The sequence below is a fragment of the Jaculus jaculus genome, chromosome 8 (assembly GCF_020740685.1).
Source record: "Jaculus jaculus isolate mJacJac1 chromosome 8, mJacJac1.mat.Y.cur, whole genome shotgun sequence".
NCBI classification, from domain to species: domain Eukaryota; kingdom Metazoa; phylum Chordata; class Mammalia; order Rodentia; family Dipodidae; genus Jaculus; species Jaculus jaculus.
This window is the reverse complement of record NC_059109.1, coordinates 81,499,206-81,522,538: the sequence shown is the minus strand read 5'-3', so window position 1 is coordinate 81,522,538 and position 23,333 is coordinate 81,499,206. Positions and strand designations below refer to the sequence as shown.

The following is a 23,333-nucleotide window of genomic DNA, read 5'->3' as shown; positions in this document are numbered from 1 at the left end:
AAGTATATTTTAGAAGTGTAAATGAAGATGTAGTAAGGCCTCAATACTACCTTAAGATACAGGAAATTTTTTTCTTACCTCTGGGATAATGACTAGACCAAATATTAAGCCAAAAAGCACGAGGTTGACTCCATACATCCATCGGAGAAAGATGAAGTATGATGCCACTGAAGACCCAAAGTGACCTGGAGGGAAAAGAGTGAATAGAAGTGCGCAGATGGGGAAAGTGGACCACTGAGCGCTGTGTGTGCAGTGGTCTCTGGGGTCACATCAGTCTGTGGAATGAACATCCTGGTCTCCAGTTTCTTTTTCCAGACAAACAACCTGAAGTCCTGTGGTGTTAAGTGAGCTACCTCAAGTCCCACACAGGAAGCTGGACTGAAATGTGGGTTCTATACATGCCCCAAACCCATTGTTTTTCTCATATAGCAGAAGCTATGAGATGGTGTAGTCAGAAGGTCAAGAACATAATCGAAGCTCTTGAAAGACTTCAAATCAACTACACAGTGATATCAAAACACTCACTTTCAATGTCCTTGATCTTCATTTCCCAGGGAATACATTGAGTCTTGAAATTAGCAAAGTCCCTTTTAAACTTGATCCATTTCTGAAATGAAACAGGCAAAGCCCTTAGTAACATTTTGACCTGGAGCACTGGGGGCACAGTGGGGTGCATGGAAGGAAGTGGGGAGGAGCTACCCACAGCAACACTTCACATTTATCTATAGTGCTGCTGGCAGCTCAGATTGGGACAGCTCAGACATGAATTTAGAAATTTTGTGTACACTGAGAAAATCAAATTGGGTTAATGAGTTCTGGCATACCTCTCTTCATGTTAAAACAAAAACCTGGGGCTAGGGAGAGGCCTTGGTCTGTGAAGTGTTTGCTGTGTAAACATCAAAAAAAGCTTGTATGGTGGTATGTGCTTATAATCTCAGCGCTATGGGTGCAGAGACAGATGGATCCCTGAGCCTTGTTGATCAACTAGTCAAGCCTAATATGGTGAGCTACAGGCCAGTGAGAGATCCTATGTCCACAACAATAATAAGAAGATAGACAGTATTCCTGAGGAATAACATAACACCCAAGCCTGCCTTCTGGTCTCCACATGCACACCATGTGCATCTGTATGCATAGGAGCACACACAAAACAAACAATTCAAGGGAAAAGAAAATTTCTAACTCTCATTCTTTTTCAAGAATATTTTAATTTATTTATTTGAGACACATACGCACTGTACACACCAGGACCTCTTGCTGTTGCAAACTAATTAGAGACACAAGTCACTTTATGTGGGTACTGGGGAAGTAAAATTTGGCTATCAGGCTTTGCAAGCAAGTGCCTGTAACTGCAGAGCCATCTTGCCAGCCCACAACTCTCATTCACACCCTTGCACACGTGTGTGTGTGTGTGTGTGTGTGTGTGTGTGTGTGTGTAGGTGTAGGTGGGTATGGGAGAACATGCATGTATGTTTATGTGCATGTGGAGGCTTGAGGGCAATCTCAGGTGTTGTCCCTCAGGTGCCAACCAGTTTTATTTATTAATTTGAAAGGAGAGAGAGAGAGAGAGAGAGAGAGAGAGAGAGAGAGAGAGAGAGGGAGAGCGCGAGAGAGCGAGAGCGCACACACCAGGGCCTCTTGCTCCTGCAAACAAACTCCAGGTGCATGTGCCACTTTGTGGGTATTGAACCTGGGTCATTAGGCTTTGTGAGCAAGCAGCTTAATTGCTGAGCTACCTCTCCATCCCCACGGTTTTTTTTTTTTTTTTGATGCAAGATCTTTCATTGGCTTGGTGCTTGCCAAGTGATATAGACTGGCTGATCCACCTTTCTCTGCCTTGTTGGCACTGGTATTACAAGCATAAGCCACTGTGCCTGGCTTTGTTATGTGGATTTTGGCAATTTAGGTCCTCATGCAAGTACACTACTGACTAAGATATCTCCTCAGCCATAGCTCTCATATTTTCACTTGGCAGATGGCCAAGTACCTTATTCTGATAGAAAGTATTGCTAAACTATGAAGCCAGTAGAAGTGGTAAGGAGATCTCAATCCATCTCTGCCCATCCTTCCTTGGGAAATCAATTACCTTGCTTTTCTGAAAGTCCTCCTGCATAGCACTATAGTTTGTCTTGAATGTACTCAAAAGGCTCTTGTTCAGGGTTTGTTCCTTACAGCGGGGTCACTGATGGGTTGTGAGATATTACAGGGAAGGCCTAGCAGGAGGTCTTCAGTTTACTAGGAGTGTGACCAAAGGGAACAGTGAGACTCTAGTCTCTTCTTTGCTCCCTTCCTCCCTCCCTCCTCTTTTTGCTCATTTTTTCTCCCTCTCTCCCTCCTTTCCTTCCTCCCTCCCTCCTTCTCTCTCTGAGTCAGGGCCTTGTGATGTAACCCAGGCTTTATGGATCTCAAGATCCTCCTGCCTCAGCCTCCTGAGTGCTGAGATTATAGACATGTACCATCATGCATGGCCATTTTCCTCTCTCCTTCTGTATTTTGGTCATGAAGTGAGCAGTGTTGCTGTGCTGCGTGATCCCAGCTTAACCCTCATCATAGCCTAAAGCAACGGGCTAAACACTCATGTGATGCAATCTCCAAAACTGTGAGTGAAAACGTTGGTTTTTTTTTTTTTTTTCTTTTTTCTGAGGTAGGGCCTCACTCTGGCCCAGGCTGACCTGGAATTCACTATGTAGTGTCAGTGTGGCCTCAAACTCATGGCGACCCTCCTATGCCTATCTCATGAGTGCTGTGATTAAAGGCATGAACCACCGTGCCTAGCCAAATTTTTTTTTCTTTTTAAGTTGATTCTCTCAGGTATCTTTAAAATTATTTTATTTATTTGTAAGCAGAGAGAGACAGAGAGCAAGAAAGACAGAACGAGAGCGTGTGTGTGTGTGTGTGTGTGTGTGTGTGTGTGTGAGAGAGAGAGAGAGAGAGAGAGAGAGAGAGAGAGAGAGAGAGAATGAATGGACACACCAATGCCTCCAGCCACTACAAACAAACTCCAGACAAAAGTGCCACCGTGTTCATCTAGTTTTACATGGGTACTGGGGTCTTTTGGCTTTGCTGGTAAGTTCCTTTACTGCTAGGCTATCTCTCCAGCCCACCTTCAGGTATTTTAAAAATAGATATATTTATTTATTTGAGAAAGAGAGAGACAGAGAGAATGGGTGCCTCAGGGCCTCCAGCCACTGCAAACAAACTCCAGACACATGTGCCACCTTGTGCATCTGGCTTATGTGGGTACTGGAGAATCAAACTTGGGTCCTTAGGCTTCACAGGCAATCACCTTGTGGTAGTTTGATTTAGGTGTCCCCCATAAACTTGGTTATTCTGAATGCTAGGTTGGAGATACATAAACTTGGTTATTCTGAATGCTAGGTTGGAGATTCAATGATATTCAAACATTCAAGCTGATGGAGATTTGGGAATTAACACCTCCTAGAGGCAGTGTTTTTTTGGGGGTAGGCTTATGGATGTGATTGCCAACTCCCCCTTGCCAGTGTTTGGCACACTCTCCTTTTGCTGTTGTCCATCTGATGTTGGCCAGGAGGTGATGTCCACTCTCTGCTCATGCTGTCATTTCCCCCTGCCATCATGGAGCCTCCCCTTGAGTGTGTAAGCCAAAATAGGCCCCCTTTTCCCCACACAAGCTGCTCTTGGTCAGGTATTTTCTGACAGCAATGCAAACCTGACTGCAACAGTAAAGTTGGTACTGAGAAATGGTGTCATTACTGCTAGACACTTGAGTGTGTGACTTTTGGCCCTTTGGAGTTGATTTTCAAGAGGAATGTGGAAGGATTTGAAACCTTGGCCTAAGAGACCCAGTACTATCAATATAGCTTGATGGACTATTCTGGTCAGAGTTGAAAGACCCGAATTCAGTAAGAACTATGGACTGTGAGGTTTGGCTTATGAGGGTGAGAAAGAGCTTTGCCAGGACTAGGCTAGAAGCAGTTTGTGTTAGAGGCTTGCTGTTGTGCCCGTGTCCTGAAAACTTGTGCAGGGCTGCTTTGCATAGAAACAGACTGATGTGAGCAGAGGGATATGACATAAAAAATATGAAATCTTTGGGCTAAAACTGATGCCTATTCAGCTGTAATTGTATGAGAGATTACAACCGTTGAGATTGGGCCAGCTGACCTGCATTGGGACAACAGGAAAAATGTACTCTCTTTTGGAGGGACCTGAATGCTCAAGGAGTCTCCTGTTCTTCAAAGTCTGCTTTATTCCCCCCTGGATTAACAAACTGGCACCTCACCTGGTATTATGGAGTATAGAAATGCAGGAAAGAGAGGGTCATTGAATTTGCAGCACAGTCTTGTGTTTTGGAAATGGCCATGGGCAGTGTGAAGCAGGTTTACAGGGTGCCGGCATGGAGACCCAATGGGACCATGAGGATGGACTGTGAATTGCAGTGGAGACATAGTGGAGAAGCCTGGACCATGAGATGGCTGCTAAGCAGAGCTGCTGGACCCGGATGAAGTTTTCTAGGACTGTGAGTAGTCTAGCTGGAGGGGTGGAATTGGAACTCCAGAGACTTGTTGCTGGATAGAATTATTAGACTTGGAGATTTGTCACTGGCTAGAGTTGTTGGACTTGGAGCTACAGAGTTTGATGTTTGCCCTGGTTGTTTTAAATATTGTTTTGGTTGAGTATTTCTTTGCTATGCCCAGTGCCATCTTTTGTAGTGTGTTCATTCTGTGCCATTATAGGGTTTTTTTTTTTTTTTTTTTGTATTATGGCTCAGTTAAAAGATGTTGGACTATGGGGATATTTGAATATCATTGAGATTAATTAAAACTATGGGGACTTTTAAAGATGGGTGAATGCATTATATTTTACATGTATGATTATCAGTTTATGGGGACCAGAGCAGAATGTGGTAGTTTGATTCAGGTGTCCCCCTAAATTTATACTTAGGTATTCTGAATTCTAGATACCCAGCTGATGGAGATTTGGAAATTAACAACTCCTGGAGGCAGTGTATTACTGGGGGTGAGCTCATGGGTGTTATAGCCAGCTCTTCCTTGCCAGTGTTTGGCACATTCTCCTGTTAGTATTGTCCATCTGATGTTGGGCAGGAGGTAATTCCACCCTCTATTCATGCCAACATTTTTCCCTGCCATCACAGAGCTTCCTCTTGAGCCTGTAAGCCAAAATAAACCCTTTTTTTGCCCACAAACTGCTCTTGCTTTGGTGTTTTTTTTTACAGCAATTCTAACTTGACTGCAACATACCTGTGATGGCCCCCAATATATTCAGTGTTTTATTAGTTTGTAGTTTGGATCTGCAACCACCTGGCTGGAGGTGGTGTCATTGTGTATCTTAAGGTGTGGGGATGGGTTTGAAATTCCAATCTGAAGATATGCAAAGTGTGCGTAGTTGGAGTTCCGGAAGTGTGCTGTGTGGTTATGGCTGTTGGCTTTTTCTCCCTCTGCTTAGTCCTATAAGAGGGGCCAGCTTCTTCTACCATTATGAAACATCCTCTAGATCTGTAAGGTTCAATAAATATCCCTTCCTCCATAACTGCACTGGTTTGGAAGTTCATTTCAGCAAACCCGAAGCTGTCTGCTATAGCACCTTAGCCACCTTAACTGCTAAGCCATCTCTCCACCCCCCTTCAGGTATTTAAAAAATATATATATATATTTAAAATTTTTTTCAAGGAGAGAGAAAGAGCGAGAGCGAGAGCGCGAGAGCGCGCGCGCGCGCGCGCGCGAGAGAGAGAGAGAGAGAGAGAGAGAGAGTGCAAGTGCCCAAGAGCCTCTAGGCACTGCAAATAAACTCCAGAAGCATGTACCACTTAATGCATCTGGCTTTATGTGGGTACTGGGGAACTGAACCTGTCATTAGGCTTTGCAGACAAGAGTCATAACCACTGAGCAATGTCTTCAGCCCTCTCTCAGGTATTTGTAATAGTGTTAGAAAGTTGATAAATACACATGGGTGTCTCCAGTGCAACACTTAGTTATAGCAACTGGAAACCAGTGTGGTTGTTTGATGTCTGGGGGTTGGTTTATCTATTATCCCAGGAGAGGGTCTGTACCTACCCACCCCTGTAAACAGATCCATTTGGGACTAAAAACAACAATAACAACAACAAAAAACCCACCTTAGCTGGATATGTTTGCAATGCCAGTTATCCCAGCACTAGAGAGGCAGAGGCAGAGGCAGAAGGATCATGTGTTGAAGGCCAACCTATGGCATACAACAAGACCTTATCTCAAAAAACAAAACAAGGAAAATAAAAATTAAAAAGTAGAGATCCAAGAGATGACATACAGACATGGTTTGCTAGACTCTCCATGGAATAAACTGAGGAAAGCTGGACAACAGCTAGTAGAAGAGGTGGGTGATGGTCAAAAATGTCTATTAAAGGAGAATAGAAAATGTTAAAAAGTAGAACAAGAAAAATACAGTGTGTATTCTGGAGGGATTGGCAAATCTGGGGTATCCTCCATCCCAGTTAGAGACTGAGCAGTGCGACACTTAAGACACAGAGCCTCAGAGAAGCAGTACTATGTTCTCACTAGCAGAATAATAATGGTCTAAATTCCTAATCAAAAGTCACAGACAGCTGGGTGTGGTGGCACATGCCTTTAATTCTTGCATTCGAGAGGCCAAAGTAGGAGAAACTCTGTGAGTTCAGGGCTAGCCTAAGACTACATAGTGAATTCCAGGTCAGCCTGGGATAGAGCGTGACCCTACCTCAAAACAAGCAAACAAACAAAACCCCCCAAAAAACAAGGCACAGACTAGTAGATTAGATCACAGAACAGGATCCATCTATTTGTTGACTCCAAGAACCAATCTTTACTATTGAAGACGGATGAAATGCTACTTTAGGGGAAAGGGATATAAAAAAATATTCCAAGCAAATGGAACTAGGAAAAAGCAGGTGTTGTTTTAATATCTGACAAAATGGGCTTCAAATCAAAATTAGGATAGTTAAAGAAGGTCATTTCATACTGACTGAGCAAACGATCCATCCAGAAGACATTATAGTTCTAAACACGCATGCACTGAACAAAGGTGCACCCATTCTCATAAAACAAATAACAGTAGATGTAAAGGCACAGATTGTCAACTCCAACACAGCAGTACTGAGTAGCACCAAAGCCTCACTCCAGTCTATAGACAAAAAGCCAATAGAAACATCTGAATTAAATGACATCACAGAATAAATAGACCTAACCAAAATCTACAGAACAGTTATTCAAACACTAAAGAATATGTATTCTTCTTAGAAGCCAATGGATCTTTCTCTAAAACAGATCATATTATAGCATATAGTATATAAAACAGGTCTCAAAAATGAAAACTGAAATTATTTCTTGTGTGTTTCTGACTACACTCAAATAAAACTAGAAAAAATAGCAAGAGAACTTATGGAGCATACACAAACTCATGGAGATTGAATAACAAACAAATTACTGCATGATGAATGGGTCACTGAAGAAATCAAGAGTAACATTCCTGGGCTGGAGGGATGGTTTAGCAGTTAAGGCATTTGCCTGCAAAGCCAAAGGACCCAGGTTCAATTCCCCAAGACCCACATAAGCCAGATGCACAAGGGGGTGCATGCATCTGGAGTTTGTTTGCAGTGGCTGGAAGCCCTGGCGTGCCCATTTTCTCTCTCTCTCTCTGGTCCTCTTTCTCTGGAAAATAAATAAATACATAAAATAAAATAAAATAAAGAATAACATTCCTAGCTGGGCGTGGTGGCGCACGCCTTTAATCCCAGCACTTGGGAGGCAGGGGTAGGAGGATCGCCGTGAGTTTGAGGCCACCCTGAGAATGAATACAGAGTGAATTCCAGGTCAGCCTGGGCTTGAGTGAGACCCTACCTTGAAAAACAAAACAAAACGAAATTCCTAAAATTGAATGAAAATAAAAAGAGAACACTCCAAAACCTATGAGATATAATGAAAGCAGTCTTAAGAGGGAAGTTTATTGCTATAAATACTTACATGAGGGGGGAGGAGAGAGTGAGTACAGGCATGTCAGGGCTACAGCCACTATACTTACTTGCAAAGCTTAACAGTCTGGGTTTGATTCCCCAGTACCCATGTAAAGCCAGATGCACAAAGTGGCACATGGAGCTCATTTGCAGTGGCAAGAGGCTCTGGCATACCCATTCTCTCTCTCCCCCCTTCCTCTGCTTATAAATAAATTAAAAAATTTTTTTTTTGTTTTTTTAGATGTAGGGTCTCACGCTAGCCCAGGCTGAGCTGGAATTCACTATGTTGTCTCAAATTCATGGCAATCCTACCTCTGCCTCCCAAGTGTTGGGATTAAAGGTGTGTGCCACCATGCCTGGCTATAAATAAATAAAAATAATTTTAAAAATCCAAGAGAAGGGCTGGAGGGATTGCTTAGTGGTTAACGCATTTGCCTGCAAAGCCAAAGGACCCAGGTTCCATTACCCAGGACCCATGTTAGTCAGATGCACAGGGGGCGCATGTGTCTGGAGTTAGTTTACAGTGGTTAGAGGCCCTGGCACACCCATTTTCTCTCTCCCCCTCTTTCTCTGCCAAATAAATAATAAAATATTTTTTAAAAATAGGTTGTTTCTGGGCTGGAGAGATGGCTTAGCGGTTAAGCGCTTGCCTGTGAAGCCTAAGGACCCCGGTTCGAGGCTCGGTTCCCCAGGTCCCACGTTAGCCAGATGCACAAGGGGGCGCACGCGTCTGGAGTTCGTTTGCAGAGGCTGGAAGCCCTGGCGCGCCCATTCTCTCTCTCTCCCTCTATCTGTCTTTCTCTCTGTGTCTGTAGCTCTCAAATAAATAAATTTAAAAAAAAAAAAAAGGTTGTTTCTTTTAAAAAAATCCAAGAGAAGCTAGGTGTGGTGTCTCATGCCTTTTCCCCAGCACTAAAGAGGCTAAAGAAATTTAACTCACACTGTGAGTTAAAGGCCCAAACTGGGTTATAAAGTAAGATCCAGGTTAATTTAGGCTAGCATAAGACCCTACCTCAAAAACTAAAAACAACCAACCAAACAAAAATCAGAGAGACCTAATCTCTCTGGCCTTTGGTTTGAAGGTTTTAGGGTAGATGCCCAGTAAGGGTATAACTGGGTCTGTTGGTATTTCTATAGTCAGCTTTTTTAGGAGTCTCCGTATTGCTTTCCAGAGTGGTTGTACCATCCTGCATTCCCACCAACAGTGAATGAGTGTCCCTGCTTCTCCACATCCTCGCCAGCATTTATTTTCATTTGACTTTTTGATGTTGGAGCAAGAAACCCAAACTCAGATGGAAAGAAATAATAAGATCAAGACAGAAATTAATTAAATAGAAACTAAAAGAACAATAACACTAGGTGTGAAGGTATACACCTCTAATGCCAGCACTTGGGAAGCTGAAGTAGGAGGATCACCATGAGTTTGAGGCCAGCCTGACCCACAGAGTGTTTCAAGGTCAGCCTGGGCTACAGAGAGTGAGATTCTGCTTCAAAACAAACACCCCCTTCCCCACAATAGAGAATCAATGAAACAACAAACCAGTAACAAAATTTCAAGTGCTGTTGCCATTCTTCAGTACCAGGCAACAATCTTGAGGGTGGGGAGATGGCTTAGAGGTTAAGGCACTTGCTTGCAATGCCTAAGGACCCAGGTCTGATTCCCCAGTACCCACATAAAGCCAGATGCATTAGGCGGCACATTTGTCTGGAGTTCGTTTGCAGTGGCTGGAGGCTCTGGCATGCCCATTCTCCTTCCACCTGCCGCGTTCTCGCCCTCTCAAATAAATAAATAAATAAATAAATAAATAAATAAAATATTAAAAATATTGAGTTCACATGAAAGCACAAACTACCCCATATAGTAATCCTGAGGAAAAAAAAAATAGTGTTGGACGTGTGACCATATCTGATTTCAAGAGCCATAAAAGCCAGACATGGCGGCCAGTACCCAGGAGGCAGATATAGGAATATCACTATGAGTTCAAGGCCAGCCTGTGTTAGAGTGAAATCCTACCTCAAAACAACAATAGCCAGGTGTGATGGCACACGTTTTTAATCCTAGTACTCCAGAGGTTGAGGTAGGAAGACTGCTGTGAGTTCAAGACCAGCCTGAGACTACATAGTGAATTCCAGGTCACCCTTGGCAAGAGTGAGACTCTACCCCCCAAAAAACAAACAACAGGGCTGGAGAGATGGCTCAGTGGTTAAGGTGCTTGCCTGCAAAGCCTTAGAAGCTGAGTTTGATTCCCCGGTGTCCACATGAAGCCAGATACACAAAGTTGCACATGCATCTGGAGTTCGTTTGCAGCAGCTGGAGGCCCTGGTGAGCCCATTCTCTCTTCCTGTCTCTCTTCTCTCTGCTTGCAAATAACACCAAACAATAAAAGCCATAATAGAAGTAAGCAGAGGGGCAGATTACTGAGGGCAGAATGGTCTAAATGAGATCAGGAGAAGGCATGAAGGGGGTTAATCAGAATTTAAATTGCTATGAATAAGCCATGGAAACCTACTTCTTTGCTAGCTAATAACAATAATAAGAATATAAGTATAATATAATACATATGTTAAAAAAGGAGTTTGGACAGAAGCATCCTATGGACATGGATACAATATACCATGACCAATGCTCCCTTTTTCCCCTCACAACCCCCCTCCACTGATTGTTATTGGCAAATTTCAGTGCCAGGGATGGGATACCTTCCAGTGAGTTGTTGGTCATAGAGGCCTCTGATGCCCCCAAAGTATTATAGGCCATTGCCAAGGCTCTTGGTGGCCCACTAGGTCTAAATGGTAAGACCCTGTGGTAGTTTGATTCAGGTGTCCCCCATAAACTTAGGTGGTCTGAATGCTAGGTTCCCAGCTGATGGAGATTTGGGAATTAACACTTCCAGGAGGCAGTGGATTGTTGGGGGTGGGTTTATGGGTGTTATAGCCAGTTTTCCCATGCCAGTGTTTGGCACACTCTCCTGTTGCTATTGCCCACCTTATGTTGGCCAGAGGGTGATGTCCACCCTTTGCTCATGTCATCGTTTTCCCTGCCATCATGGAGTTTCCCCCTCAAGCCTGTAAGCCAAAATAAACCTCTTTTTTTCCCACAACCTGCTCTTGGTTGGGTGATTTCTACTAGCAATGTGAACCTGACTGCAACAAGCCCTTTTGCTGATGACCACATGCTTGGGCTACAAGTCACTGAGAAATCAAGCTGGAGCTGAGCTGAAAACTTCCTTTCTGTGGACCAGCTATCAGGATGCTAGAAAGAGCTATGCTGCATGCAGCCCTATGGAAGACAGAAGTCATAGTGGTGTTAACCAGCAGTGGGTCCTGCAAGTTTTATGGCTAGCCAGCCAGGCCAAGTGGGCCAATTAGTACAATTGTGGCATGTCTGTTATGGAGGAAACCAAATGCTGTCTGATTGGATTGGAGGCCCATTCCACAGGAAGGAATACTTGCCTGGTACTGAAAACCTTGTCAAAAGCCTATGGCTGGGGAGGTCATTAATAAGCCCTAGGGGAGTAACCACTACTGTTGTCTGGATAAATGCATATTTTATCTTCACCAACCTGCCCTGTGAGCACTTATGCTTATGCCAATATATTAATGCTACTCTCAGTGTTCAGCACTACGTGAGACATCTCTTTCACACCCTACAAGGCTCATGGAGAGCCAAAGGAAGGGGAGAACTGCTTACAATGCTGTCTTCCAGACACGAAATAGCCTTGATAATCATGACCTCACAGTGGCTGCTGCTACCTACGCAAGACCTGCATAACAGGAAAAAAATGAGGACATCAACATAGAAGACTAGTTGAAGAGAAGAGAGGATTCAGTGGAGGGGTTGGAAGGGAGAATGGATTATGATAATGGTATACTTTATGGAAGTTGGCAATAAATAGCTTAAAAAGAGCTATCATAGGGCTGGAGAGGTGGCTCAGCAGTGAAGGCGCTTGCCTGCAAAGCCCAGGTTTGATTCCCTAGTATCCACATAAATCCACATGCACAAAGTGGCTCATGCAACTGGAGTTGATTTGCAGTGGTCAAAAGTCCTGGGTGTACCCATACTCACTCATTCTCTCTTTCCCTTCTTCTCTCTCTCTGCTTGCAAATCAATAAACATAATATTTTATTTATTTATTTTAAATAGAATATTTAAAATATTTTTATTTATTTATTTGAGAGGAGAGAGAGAAAGAATGTGCTCACCAGGGCCTCCAGCCACTACAAACTCCAGACACATGCGCCACCCTGTGCATCTGACTTCCCTATGTGGGTCCTGGGGAATCAAACTGAGGTCCTTTGGCTTTGCAGGCAAATGCCTTAACCACTAAGCAATTTCTTCAGCCCAATAGAATATTTTTTTCAAAAAGAATAAAAGATCCATAATAAAGAATATGATACTAATGCAAAAATAGTAGATCAAAGGATCAAAAGAACAAAAGACCCAGATACAAACTCACACAACAATAGCCATGTAATTTGACAAAGATGGCCAAAATAGGTATTAAAGACAGTCACTTCAACAAATGGCACTGGAGAAACTGGATATTCTCATTAGAAGAATTAAACACTAAGCTCCCATCTTCTATTGTTTGTTTGTTTGTTTTTCGAGGTAGGGTCCCACTCTAGCCTAGGCTGAGCTGGAATTCACTATGTAGTCTTGAGGTGGCCTTGAACTCATGGTGATCCTCCTATTCCTGCTTCCCGAGTGCTAGGATTAAAAGCATGTGCCAACATGCCCAGCCCCATCTTTGACCTCGTACAAAGATCCAAGTGAATTAAAGACGTTAATGTGATACCTGAAATTTTAAGACTATTAGAAGGAAAGGCAGAAAAAGCATTTTAAGATATCAGCATAGGCAAGGACTTTCTGAATTGGACTCCAATTGCTCAGTAAACAATGTCAACAATTGACAAATCGGATTTCATAGAATTTAAAAGCATCTGTACATCAAGGAAAATAGCTTCTCAAGTGAAGACAGCCTACAGAATGGCAGGAGATCTTTACTAGCTATTAATCTGACAGAGGATTAATACCTAGGATATATAAAGAACTAAAAGAAATCCTAAATGGCTTCAAATCAAACAACCCAAGCAATAAATAGGCTAATAAGATTAAACATGAAAAACACATGAAAAAACAACCTTATTAGCAATCTGATTAATGCAAATTAAAATAGACATCTAGGGCTGGAGAGGAAGAGAAAGTAAAGAATTGAAAATAACAAGGTCAGTATGGTGGGCCACATCTTTAGTGCCAGCACTAGGAAGGCTGAGCTTGGAGGAACACCATGAGTTCAAGGCTAGCCTGGGTTACAGAGTGAGTTCCAGGTCACCATGGGCTAGAGTGAGACCCTTTTTCAAAACAAACAAACAAACAAACAAACAAACAAACAAACAAACAACACACACATAAAGAATTAAAAAGAACAAGGGCAGGTAACTATGGAAGTCCTTTTTCTCTCTCTCTTTCTCTTTTTGAGACAGAATTTCAATGTTGCTGATGTTCACCTTAAACTCACTATGTAGCCAAGGCTTGAACTCCTAATCTTCCTGTCCTCTACTTCCCCAAGTGCTGGGATTACAGGTGTGTGGCACCCTCTGAGCCACTTTAAAAAAATAAATATTAAATAACCTTTGTAAGGACACAGAGAGAATATGAATGGGCACACCAGGCCTCTAACTGTTGCAGATGAACTCCATATGCAAGTGCCACTTTTTGTATCTGGCTTCATGTGGGCACTAGGGAATCAAACCCAGGCTATCAGGCCTTGTAAGAAACTGTTTCTAACCACTTAGCAATCTCTCTACTTCCACAAGCTGGTTTTAAATTGTTTATTTTATGAGACAGAGTATCCTTATGTGGCCCAGTCTGGCCTTGAACTCACATTGCAGCAGAGGCTAGTCTTGAATTGGCAATCCTTCTGCCTTGGATTCTCAAATGCTGTGAACTATTATTTTTAACCCATTAGATTAATGTAAATTTTAAAAGACAGTAATCTCTTATGAGGATCAACCACTGCCAGATTTTTTTTTTTGCTGTTGTTGTTTTGTTTGTTTTTTGAGGTAGGGTCTTGCTCTAGCCAAAGCTGACCTGGAATTCACTATGTAGTCTCCCGCTTCTGCCTCCTGAGTGCTGGGATTAAAGGTGTGTTCCACCATGCCTCTCTATTGTCATAAATTAAAAAAATTTTTTTTGAGTGAGAGAGAGAGAGAAATGGACATGCCAGGGCCTTTCAGCCACTATGAATGAACTCTAGACACATGTACCCCTAGCATGCATGTGCAACATTGAATGCTTGTGTCACTGTGTCTAGCTACCTGGGACCTGGACATCTGAACATGTGTTCTTAGGTTCACAGGCAAGTGCTTCAACCACTAAGCCATCTCTCTAGCCTGATTATCAGATTTTGATCATTTGCATCTGGAGTTCAGTTGCAGTGCCAAGAAGCCGTGGTGCACCCACATATGCTCTCTCCTAGCAAATAACTTTTAAAAAATCCACCATATATATTATGTATATGCTTTCAAGCTAGCAATAGTATTTGGGGACTGTTCTGTTGTAACAAAGTATATATGCATAAAAGTATTTATTGCATCCTTATCTATTACAGTAAAAAACAAACAAACTAGAAAAAGAGCTAGATTTGTAGAGCACATTCCTAAATTGGAAAAATGAAAGAGGTCTGAGTTAAGTGGTAAATACTTCCTTGACAAAATTAATAAAATTATAGTTAACAGGTATTTATAACTGAAAAATGAGAAAAATAATATGAGAAAATATAGTTTCAAGCCTAACAGATATATGAAGTTATTATAAAATAATGGCACTACCATATGTTAATATAATTGATTAATATATAGGAAAATTTTCCTGAAATGATCAAGTTTGGAGACTCTAAATGATAAATTGGCCACAAGAATAAGTTAACCCTTCAACACCAGCAGAAAGCATAGAGAAAAATAATTATCAAGCAATTCTATAAAGGTAGAATTTTCAAAGATCAAGGAGTCATGTTCCAAAAACTGATTTATAGTATGAAAAAGAGATAGTTGTCTTCATTTACTAATATGTAGTAAATATAGGCTTAACATTGACTCTTCCAGGCAACATACACGCATATGTCCATACACACATACAAATTCAGGTCAAGCTCATGAACGGCTATGTAAAAACCGTAAGTAGGGGCTGGGAAGATGGCTCAGTGTTTAATGGAAGTTGCTTGCAAAGCCTGACATCCAGGTTCAGTTCCTCAGCCACTTGTGTTTGTGTTGTTAAAAATAATCTATTTTATACAATAAGCAGAGCCAATAGATTATCCACAGAATGGGAGAAAATTTTTACCAGATACACATCAGACAGAGGCCTAATTTCTAGAATCTACAAAGAACTCAAAAATCTAAACAATAAAAAGTCAAACAACCCACTCACAAAATGGGGCAGAGAACTGCACAGGGAGTTCTCAGAGAAAGAAATGCAAAAGGCAAACACACACTTACGAAAATGTTTATCATCCCTAATCATCAGGGAAATGCAAATTAAAACAATTATGAGATTCTACCTTACCCCAGTAAGGATAGCAAATATTTAAAAAATCAAATGAGAGCCGGGTGTAGTGGTGCAAGCCTTTAATCCCAGCACTCAGTAGGCAGAGGTAGGAGGATCGCTGTGAGTTCGAGGTCACCCTGAGACTCCATAGTGAATTCCAGGTCAGCCTGGGCTAGAGTGAGACCCTACCTTGAAAAACCAAAAACAACAACAACAACAACAAACCAAACAAAAAAATCAAATGAAAACAACTGCTGGCAGGGATGTAGAGAAATAGGAACCCTCATCCACTGTTGGTGGGAATGTAAGATGGTACAACCACTTTGGAAAGCAATAGGGAGACTCCTGAAAAAGCTGACTATAGAGGAAGCAACAGATCCAATTATTCCCTTACTGGCATTTACCCTAAAAGCTCCACACCTCAGTCCAGAGAGATTTGCTCAACCATGTTTATAGCTGCTCAATTCATAATAGCTAAGAGCTGGAAACCACTCAGATGTCCATCAATAGATGAATGAATAACTAAGATGTGGTATATCTACATGATGGAATTCTACACAGCAGTAAGGAAAAATGACAATGAAATCTGAAGAAAAATGGTCAAACTTGGAACAGATCATTCCCAGTGAACTCACCCAATCACAGAAAGATAATCATCACATGGTCTCATTCATCTGTGGCTCCTAACCTGAATCTGCCCGTGATGCTGACATACCTAATAAACATCTCGAGGACTGGAAAATAGGGAGGGCTGGGTGGGAGAGGAAGATAAGGGTGGGGAAAGGAGCAAAAAAACTGGACCCAAATTGAGATGATACCATAAAATCCTACATCCTTAAAGACGTACTAAAAAGTCCAACCTTCATCAGGTGCTTAGAGAGAATATGTGATTCACAAAGGCCTAAAGAGGGTATGATAAAGACTACTCTCAATCTTCTCCTGTCTCTCTCTCTTTCTTTTTTATATTACCTATATTTTTCTTCTTTCTTCTCCCTTGGCAGTGACCCGTAACTCCTAGTACCAGCATGTGGGTAACATCCACAATGAGCTATTGATCAGAGAGACCTACAAGGTTTCCCAAGAGAAGACAGATTTCTGTCAGAGATTTTGATGACCCACTGAAGGTTAATGGTAAGACCCTACTGCCAAAGACACCATATGCTGTTGGGATGGAACATGGATCCACCTGGCTGGAAACTGGAAGAGGGTCAATTCCGAGACAGCTAACTTGTCCAGTGCCAGAAGGTGTTACATGAACGACTGGGGGAAAAATGACCAACATCTGTCTAAGCAACTTGTGGTCTAAGCTACTCAGCTGCAATCAACCTGACATGATGCTCACACAAGTGCAATAGTGGCACACAGCCATGATGGGTTACCGACTGCTCATGATTTGGCTAATGGATTCACTCAGTGGAATGGAGCCCATAGCTGGAGCTGGGAAACAAGTCAGAACCATATCCCAAAATGGACCCACTCTCCAATATCAAGCTCCCACCAATAGTGGGCTACAAGAGGGCCTACACCTATTAAATTCTCTCTAAAATAATAATGGGTATCCATGTGTCTTGTACTGACCTCACTCTCCATTGGAGAATTTGCTTCTCTTTTTCAGAACCTGCAGAACCTGAAGAGAGAATCAGCCTATTGCACCCCACCAGGTACCAGCTGAAGCCATAAAGTAATTGAGGAAATGAGCAACAGCTGCTTTCTTGGTGAACCTAGTATTAGCACAAAGGTGAAGGAGACAGACACAGAGAACACTCAATTCCTACCAAATAGATATCCAGAGACACAGAGACTCCCAAGACCTCCTGTCACTGAAATAGACCTAAAATGAACCCAACATGGCTCAGGGAAATTTGCAGAAGAGGGGGTGGAAAGATTGTTAGAGCCATAAGTTCGGTCATTATGCACAGAGACATTGCCTCTCCCCCATAACTGATGGCCACTCCCACAATGCAACACCTACACTCTTCAGGGGAGTGGCATGCCAGGGAGGAGGCTAATGATCATACTATCATGGCTGTCTACACACTATATATATATAACTAATAAAAAAATCTACTTTCAGTGCTGAAGAGATGGCTTAGCAGTTAAGGCACTTGCTTGCAAAGTCTAAGGGTGCTTTTGGAGTCTGTTAGCACTGGCAAGTGGCCCTGACATATCCATGCTCTTCTCTCTCTCTCTCTTCATACACACACTCAAATAAATAAATTTTAAAAACTTGTTGGGCCAGAGAAATTGCATAGTGGTTAAGGCACTTGCCTGCAAAGCTTAAGAACCCAGGTTTGATTCCCCAAGACTCATGTAAGCTAGATGCACAAGGTGGCACATGCTTCTGGAGTTTGTTTGCAGTGGCTAGAGGCCTTGGCACACCCATTCTTTCTCTCTATCTGCCTCTCTCTCTTAAATAAAAAGTGAAGTATTTTCAAAACAATGTATATAGAAACATAACAAGAGGAAAATTTTATATTTAATTAATTTATTTGAAAGGAGAGAGAGAGAGAGAGAGAGAAGAAGGGGGAGAATAGGTGTGCCAGGACTGCCAGCCACTGAAAATGAGCTCCAAATACACGTGCCATTTTGTGCATCTGGCTTTATGTAGGTATTGGGAAATCAAACCCTGGTTGTTAGGCTATATAGGAAGGTACCTTAACTGTTAAGCCATCTCTTCATCCACAAACATTTTTAAAATGTATTTATTCTGGAAAGAGAAGGGGGAGAGAGAAAGAGGGAGAAAGAGAGAGGCACTCTAGAGCCTTTGGCCACTGCTAATGAACTCCAGATGTATGTGCCACCATGTGCATCTGGCTTATATGGGCCCTGGGAATCAAACCTGGGTTCTTTGACTATGCAGGCAATCACCTCAACCACTAAGCCATCTCTCCAGCCCCTGAAACATTTTTGAAAAACAAAGAGAAAAGGAAAGGCTAGAACTTTCATGACATCAAATGGTGGTAGTTCATTATATAAAAGCCCTGAAACATACAAGAAAGGAGTATGGTAGATTTTCAAATAAGAGGGCATTTCATTCCTGTGAAAAATAATACTATAATAAGATTCTCATTACCCTTGACTGAATCAAAAGCCCAGGTTATGACATAACTCTGCTTGTCATCCACATGACCCTAATAACCCCATAGCTTGACTGGGTCTTTGCCAGCCAACATGTCCTGACTTGAGGGTTGGAAAGTAAAATCCCAGTAGTTTTCATGTCATTTATTCTGTGAGTTTTTCTACTGGAGAAGAGACAAATCAATGTAAATACACTGAAGCCCCCCATGAAAGTGTGGAATATTTGACAGAGTACAGTTGGTTTTCATCCCTAGAGGACTCAAAATGGCCTACTAGACCTCACCTTCAGAGTTCTGGGGGTAGCTGGGAAGGTGCCTGCAGTGGTCTCACGTCCCATGCTGAGTAGACCCTCCCAAATTTGCTGCCCTGCACCACACACCTTAGCCATCAGCATCCTGTAGGCATAGAAGTGCTTGCCTTTCCCTTTCCCCAAGGCTCCTTCGTACTTCTCCACAAATGCTTGGGCTTCCCTGGTCAGAGGGAAAAATAGAGGATGGAAATTTAGTTAGGAACTGTAAAGCACCAGGAGCTGTGTATGGCTGAAAGCCTTATGTGTTTTATACCTTTGGTTAGAATATAAATTTCAAAGAGCAGGGCATTTTGGTTGTTTTGTCCTCTGAAGTTTCCCAAATGCCAAGAACAATGCTTGGCGTATAGCGGACACAGGTCGGCAGAATTAGACTTAGCTCGGCAAACATGAGCATCCAGCCTGAATGTGGTAAAGGACATTAGGAACTTTCCTGTGGAAGGCACACTTGCTCAAATCTTGTGTGCCTAAGGTTAGCCAGGCAGGTTGGAAGAAAGCAAAGGTCTTTAGGTAGAGCCTGGCTGAAGGGAAGACCCCTTCACATGCTGGGGAGCCTTAGGCTGGGGCCCATGATAAGGCATCCTGGAGGAGGGGAAAGGAGGAGAGGGAAGAATGATGTGAAAGGGACGAGACAAAGGATTATGACAAGGAGACATGGACCAGGGAGGGAGACACAGTCTTTTCAGCTTTAGGGCCTTGGTCACTGCCTGCTTTGCCAGCAGCAGGGTTCCCGCCACTTCCAGACAGCAGAAGATCTCATTTCTACAAGTATAAAGATTGCTATTTTTCTATTGTTAATAAAAGATGTATTTAGGTGACACTTGAAAGTGACAGGTGGCAGAGGAGGAAGAACCTGGCAATAGGGAGCAGGGAGAAGAGACCTGTGGAAGAAGCCCATCACCCTGTCTACAGCTGAACCTACTGCTTAATAAATACATTTGGATTTTAGAAGTAGGGCCTTGCTGTAGCCCAGGCTGACCTGGAATTCGCTGTGTAGTCTCAGGGCGGCCTCAAACTCATAGTGATCCTCCTATCTCTGCTTCCTGAGTGCTGGGATTAAAGGCATGCACCACCATGCCTGGAGTAATTTATTGTTTAAACTGTAGTCCTAGCAACATAAGGCTATTTAAAATGTTAAATTATGTAATAATAAGAGTTGAGAGGAAACAAGTGTGATGGAGCCAAGGAGAATGGGCTTTTGCACTGAGGAAGAGGGAATGTGAAGCACTGTGGTAGAATAGTGGAGGTATTGGGGTAGGGCTGTGAAATGCAATGTTGAGAAATTAGGCAATATGGATTTTTCTGTGTCTCAAAACCTCAGCAGACATTGAAGAACTGCAAAATATTTGGTGTGCCAGCCCTTCATATGGAACCAAAGAAGAGGCTGAGTTGGAAATAAGTCAAGTGGTGCACGCCTTTAATCCCAGGGAGGCAGAGGTAAAGGATCATCATGAGTTTGAGACCAGCCTGAGACTACATAGTGAATGGGCTAGAGTGAGACCCTACTTCAAAAAACAAACAAACAAACAAACAAACAAACAAACAAAACCCAAAACGAGTCAAGTGGCATGAGTAGGGGTTGGCATCATTTTCAGAACCACATTATAGAGTATAGACTTCTGTTAGGCTTCAGGGATGTGCCAGTAGCTACAGTAGACCTTATTCCTACTCACTGTACGATTATTGCAAGTGAGAGCAAGCTGTACATGGAGAGATTCTAGGTGCACTGAGAGGACATGGTAGAGTTGATCTTGTTGTTGAGTAAGGATGTCACAGACAGCTTTCCTGGGAAAGCAAGTCTATGTTGGTCATGAGGGAAGGACAGAACCATCGAATGAGGAAGAACATGGGAAAGAAAGGGCTGCCAGGCGACAGATGGCTCCATGCAAGTCTTTCATCTTTCCCACTCCACCCTGCTGGATGCTGGCAAATCTTAAGGCCTGCTATGTTCTAATGTGTTTCATCCTTGCTATACTTACATGGGGAGGGTGGGAGGAAGAATGCCCCTTCCTGCCCAGTCCCACCGAGACAAAGACGAAGAAGGGACTCCCTTTCCTATTGGACAGAGCCAAGCCCTGTGGACCTTGAGAACCTTGGTTGGACAGCAGCCTGCTTACCTGAGCTCTGTCAACTTCTTCGCCATAGGCCAGGGCTTGTTCCTCATGGTGGCAATAAGCTTCCTCTTTTCTTCTACCTGCTCCAGGATCCGGGCCAGCTCCTCCTCAGACAGGGACTCCCCACTAGAGGTACTGGAGGCCAAGGAAGATGACCTAGGGCAGAGCCAGGGAAGATGGCACCAGAGGAAAGTTGGGAAGGAGGTGGGTATGTTCATGGGCTCTGCAATGTGGGGGAGTTCACAAGCAAGATGGTGAGACAGGCTCCCTGATGCTCACATGGCAGACAGAGTTCCCACTACTCAGAAGCTAGCAGTGGCTCCACTGCCTGTCAGAGAAGGCCAGCCTGTAGCTGAAGGCACACCTGGGCTGCTTTCCCAAAGCTGAGTTCTCTGAGCTCTCTATTTGCACACACTCTAGCACAGTGCTGCCAATCGAAATAACATGTGAGGGAAGAGAGACAGATAGAGATAATGGGCACACCAGGGCCTCCAGCCACTGCAAATGAACTCCAGATGCATGCACCACTTTGTGCATCTGGCTTTATATGGGTACTAGGGAATTGAACTCAGGTCGTTAGGCTTTGCAGGCAAACACCTTAACTGCTGAGCCATCTCCCAGCCCATCTCCTTACTCTCTTACAAGGACTTTAAAAACACACACTATACTCTCCCTGGTGGGCTTAAGCTTTACATCAGACCTCACCACTCTGTTGGCTCTAATAAACCCTTTGCCACTCTGACTCACCATCTCTCTCTCTCTCTCAAATCTCATTCTTCCCTAGCAAAAGCTCACCTGGTGAACAGGTGTACTCTGAGGCATTGTTCCCACCACAGAGGTTGACTGGTGCATTCATGACTTCACAGTGAATACTGAGACTACATAGTGAGTGGGCTAGAGTGAGACCCTACTTCAAAAACCAACCAAACAAGCCGGGCGTGGTGGCGCACGCCTTTAATCCCAGCACCTGGGAGGCAGAGGTAGGAGGATTGCCGTGAGTTCGAGGCCACCCTGAGACTCCATAGTGAATTCCAGGTCAGCCTGGGCTAGAGTGAGACCCTACCTCGAAAACCAAACCCCCCCCGCCCCCCAAAAAAAACCAACCAACAAACAAAACCCAAAATGAGTCAAGTGGCATGAGTAGGGTTGGTGCCATGGAATAGAGGTGGGGGAGAGGGAACAAGAGTGTAAGTCTGTAGGAGTATGGCCAATTTGCAATATGTTTACATATTAAAGTTCTCAAAAAACAAGTTCATCTGGCTAAGGTTGCAGGCTTTGCATTATGGGTACTTGTCTCACTCTGACCTGGAGCCAGGAAGCAGTACAGGTTAAAAACAATAAGCAAGAGATGTGACAGTGGAGACATCCCTATCACACCCTCAAGGCTCAGAGACCATTGAGGAAGAGGAGGCAGAAAGAATGTAAGTAGTAGGCGAGAGAGAACAAAGAGGATGGTGGGAATCCCTGACCAGCTCAGCCAGCTGAGACAAGCTCATGGTGTGCCAGATTCGCCACAGTGTGAGATAGAGACTCACCCCCAGAGGTAGCTGGGCTGCTTTACACTGGGACAGTACAGACCCCAAAGCTAGGTATATAGGTTTGAACTGGAAGTGCTAATTGCACCTTCCATATCAGGTAGAATGCTAAAAAAAAAAAAGAAAGAGAAAAATTCCCAAGGAGGAAAAGAATTCAAAATTACCAGCCCATTAAGTATTAACTTATTTGAGTTGATATACACTTAGTTTACATTGCCTTTCTAAAATTATTTGTGTTAGGGTTAAATTTTGTTACTTTTTTTTTTTTTTGAGGTGGGGTCTCACTCTAGCCCAGGCTGACCTGGAATTCACTATGGAGTCTCAGGGTGGCCTTGAACTCATGGCAATCCTCCTACCTCTGCCTCCTGAATGCTGGGATTAAAGGCATGCGCCACCACGCCCAGTTGATATTTCCCAATTTTAGTGCCTTCCCCTCACCCCTTTTTTTTTGAGACAGGGTCTCACTCTAGCCCAGGCTGATCAGGGTGGCCTTGAGCTCAGTGTTTCTCCTACCTCAGCCTCCTGACTGACAGGATTAAGGGTGTGAGCCACCATGCCAGGCTTACGGTCTTTTTTATTATTAAATGTCCACTCACTCATATGTATTCCGTGAGGTTTTGTCTGTACATCACTCAGTTGAAGTTGAGATTTGTTCTGTGCTTTTCTCCATCCAGTCTACTATTGGGTCTCTCTACCAGTCTTCCCACATGCAATGTGTGCTCTTTCCCTCTCTTTGCAATCTCTTTTCCACATTCTCTCCTCCTGACCTCTCCTCCTGAGGGAGAAATCCCCCACT

General features: G+C 43.2%; 1 protein-coding gene and 1 non-coding gene across 2 annotated transcripts in view; one reads left to right on the top strand and one right to left on the bottom strand.

The window, feature by feature from the left end:
• The window catches only part of Tmc2 (transmembrane channel like 2), a 115,518-nt gene that overhangs the window by 67,692 nt on the left and 24,493 nt on the right, over nt 1-23,333 (bottom strand). Inside the window, exons 3-6 of the mRNA XM_045157027.1 lie at nt 21,006-21,158; nt 18,961-19,051; nt 526-607; nt 79-185 (exon numbers count right to left, since the gene is read on the bottom strand). Coding sequence (XP_045012962.1) covers nt 79-185; nt 526-607; nt 18,961-19,051; nt 21,006-21,158 — 433 coding nt within the window. The remainder of the gene's footprint in view (nt 1-78; nt 186-525; nt 608-18,960; nt 19,052-21,005; nt 21,159-23,333) is intronic.
• On the top strand, nt 11,115-11,181 carry LOC123463247. Its single transcript, XR_006638835.1, has one exon. It is a non-coding gene; the product is annotated as a small nucleolar RNA SNORD66 (small nucleolar RNA).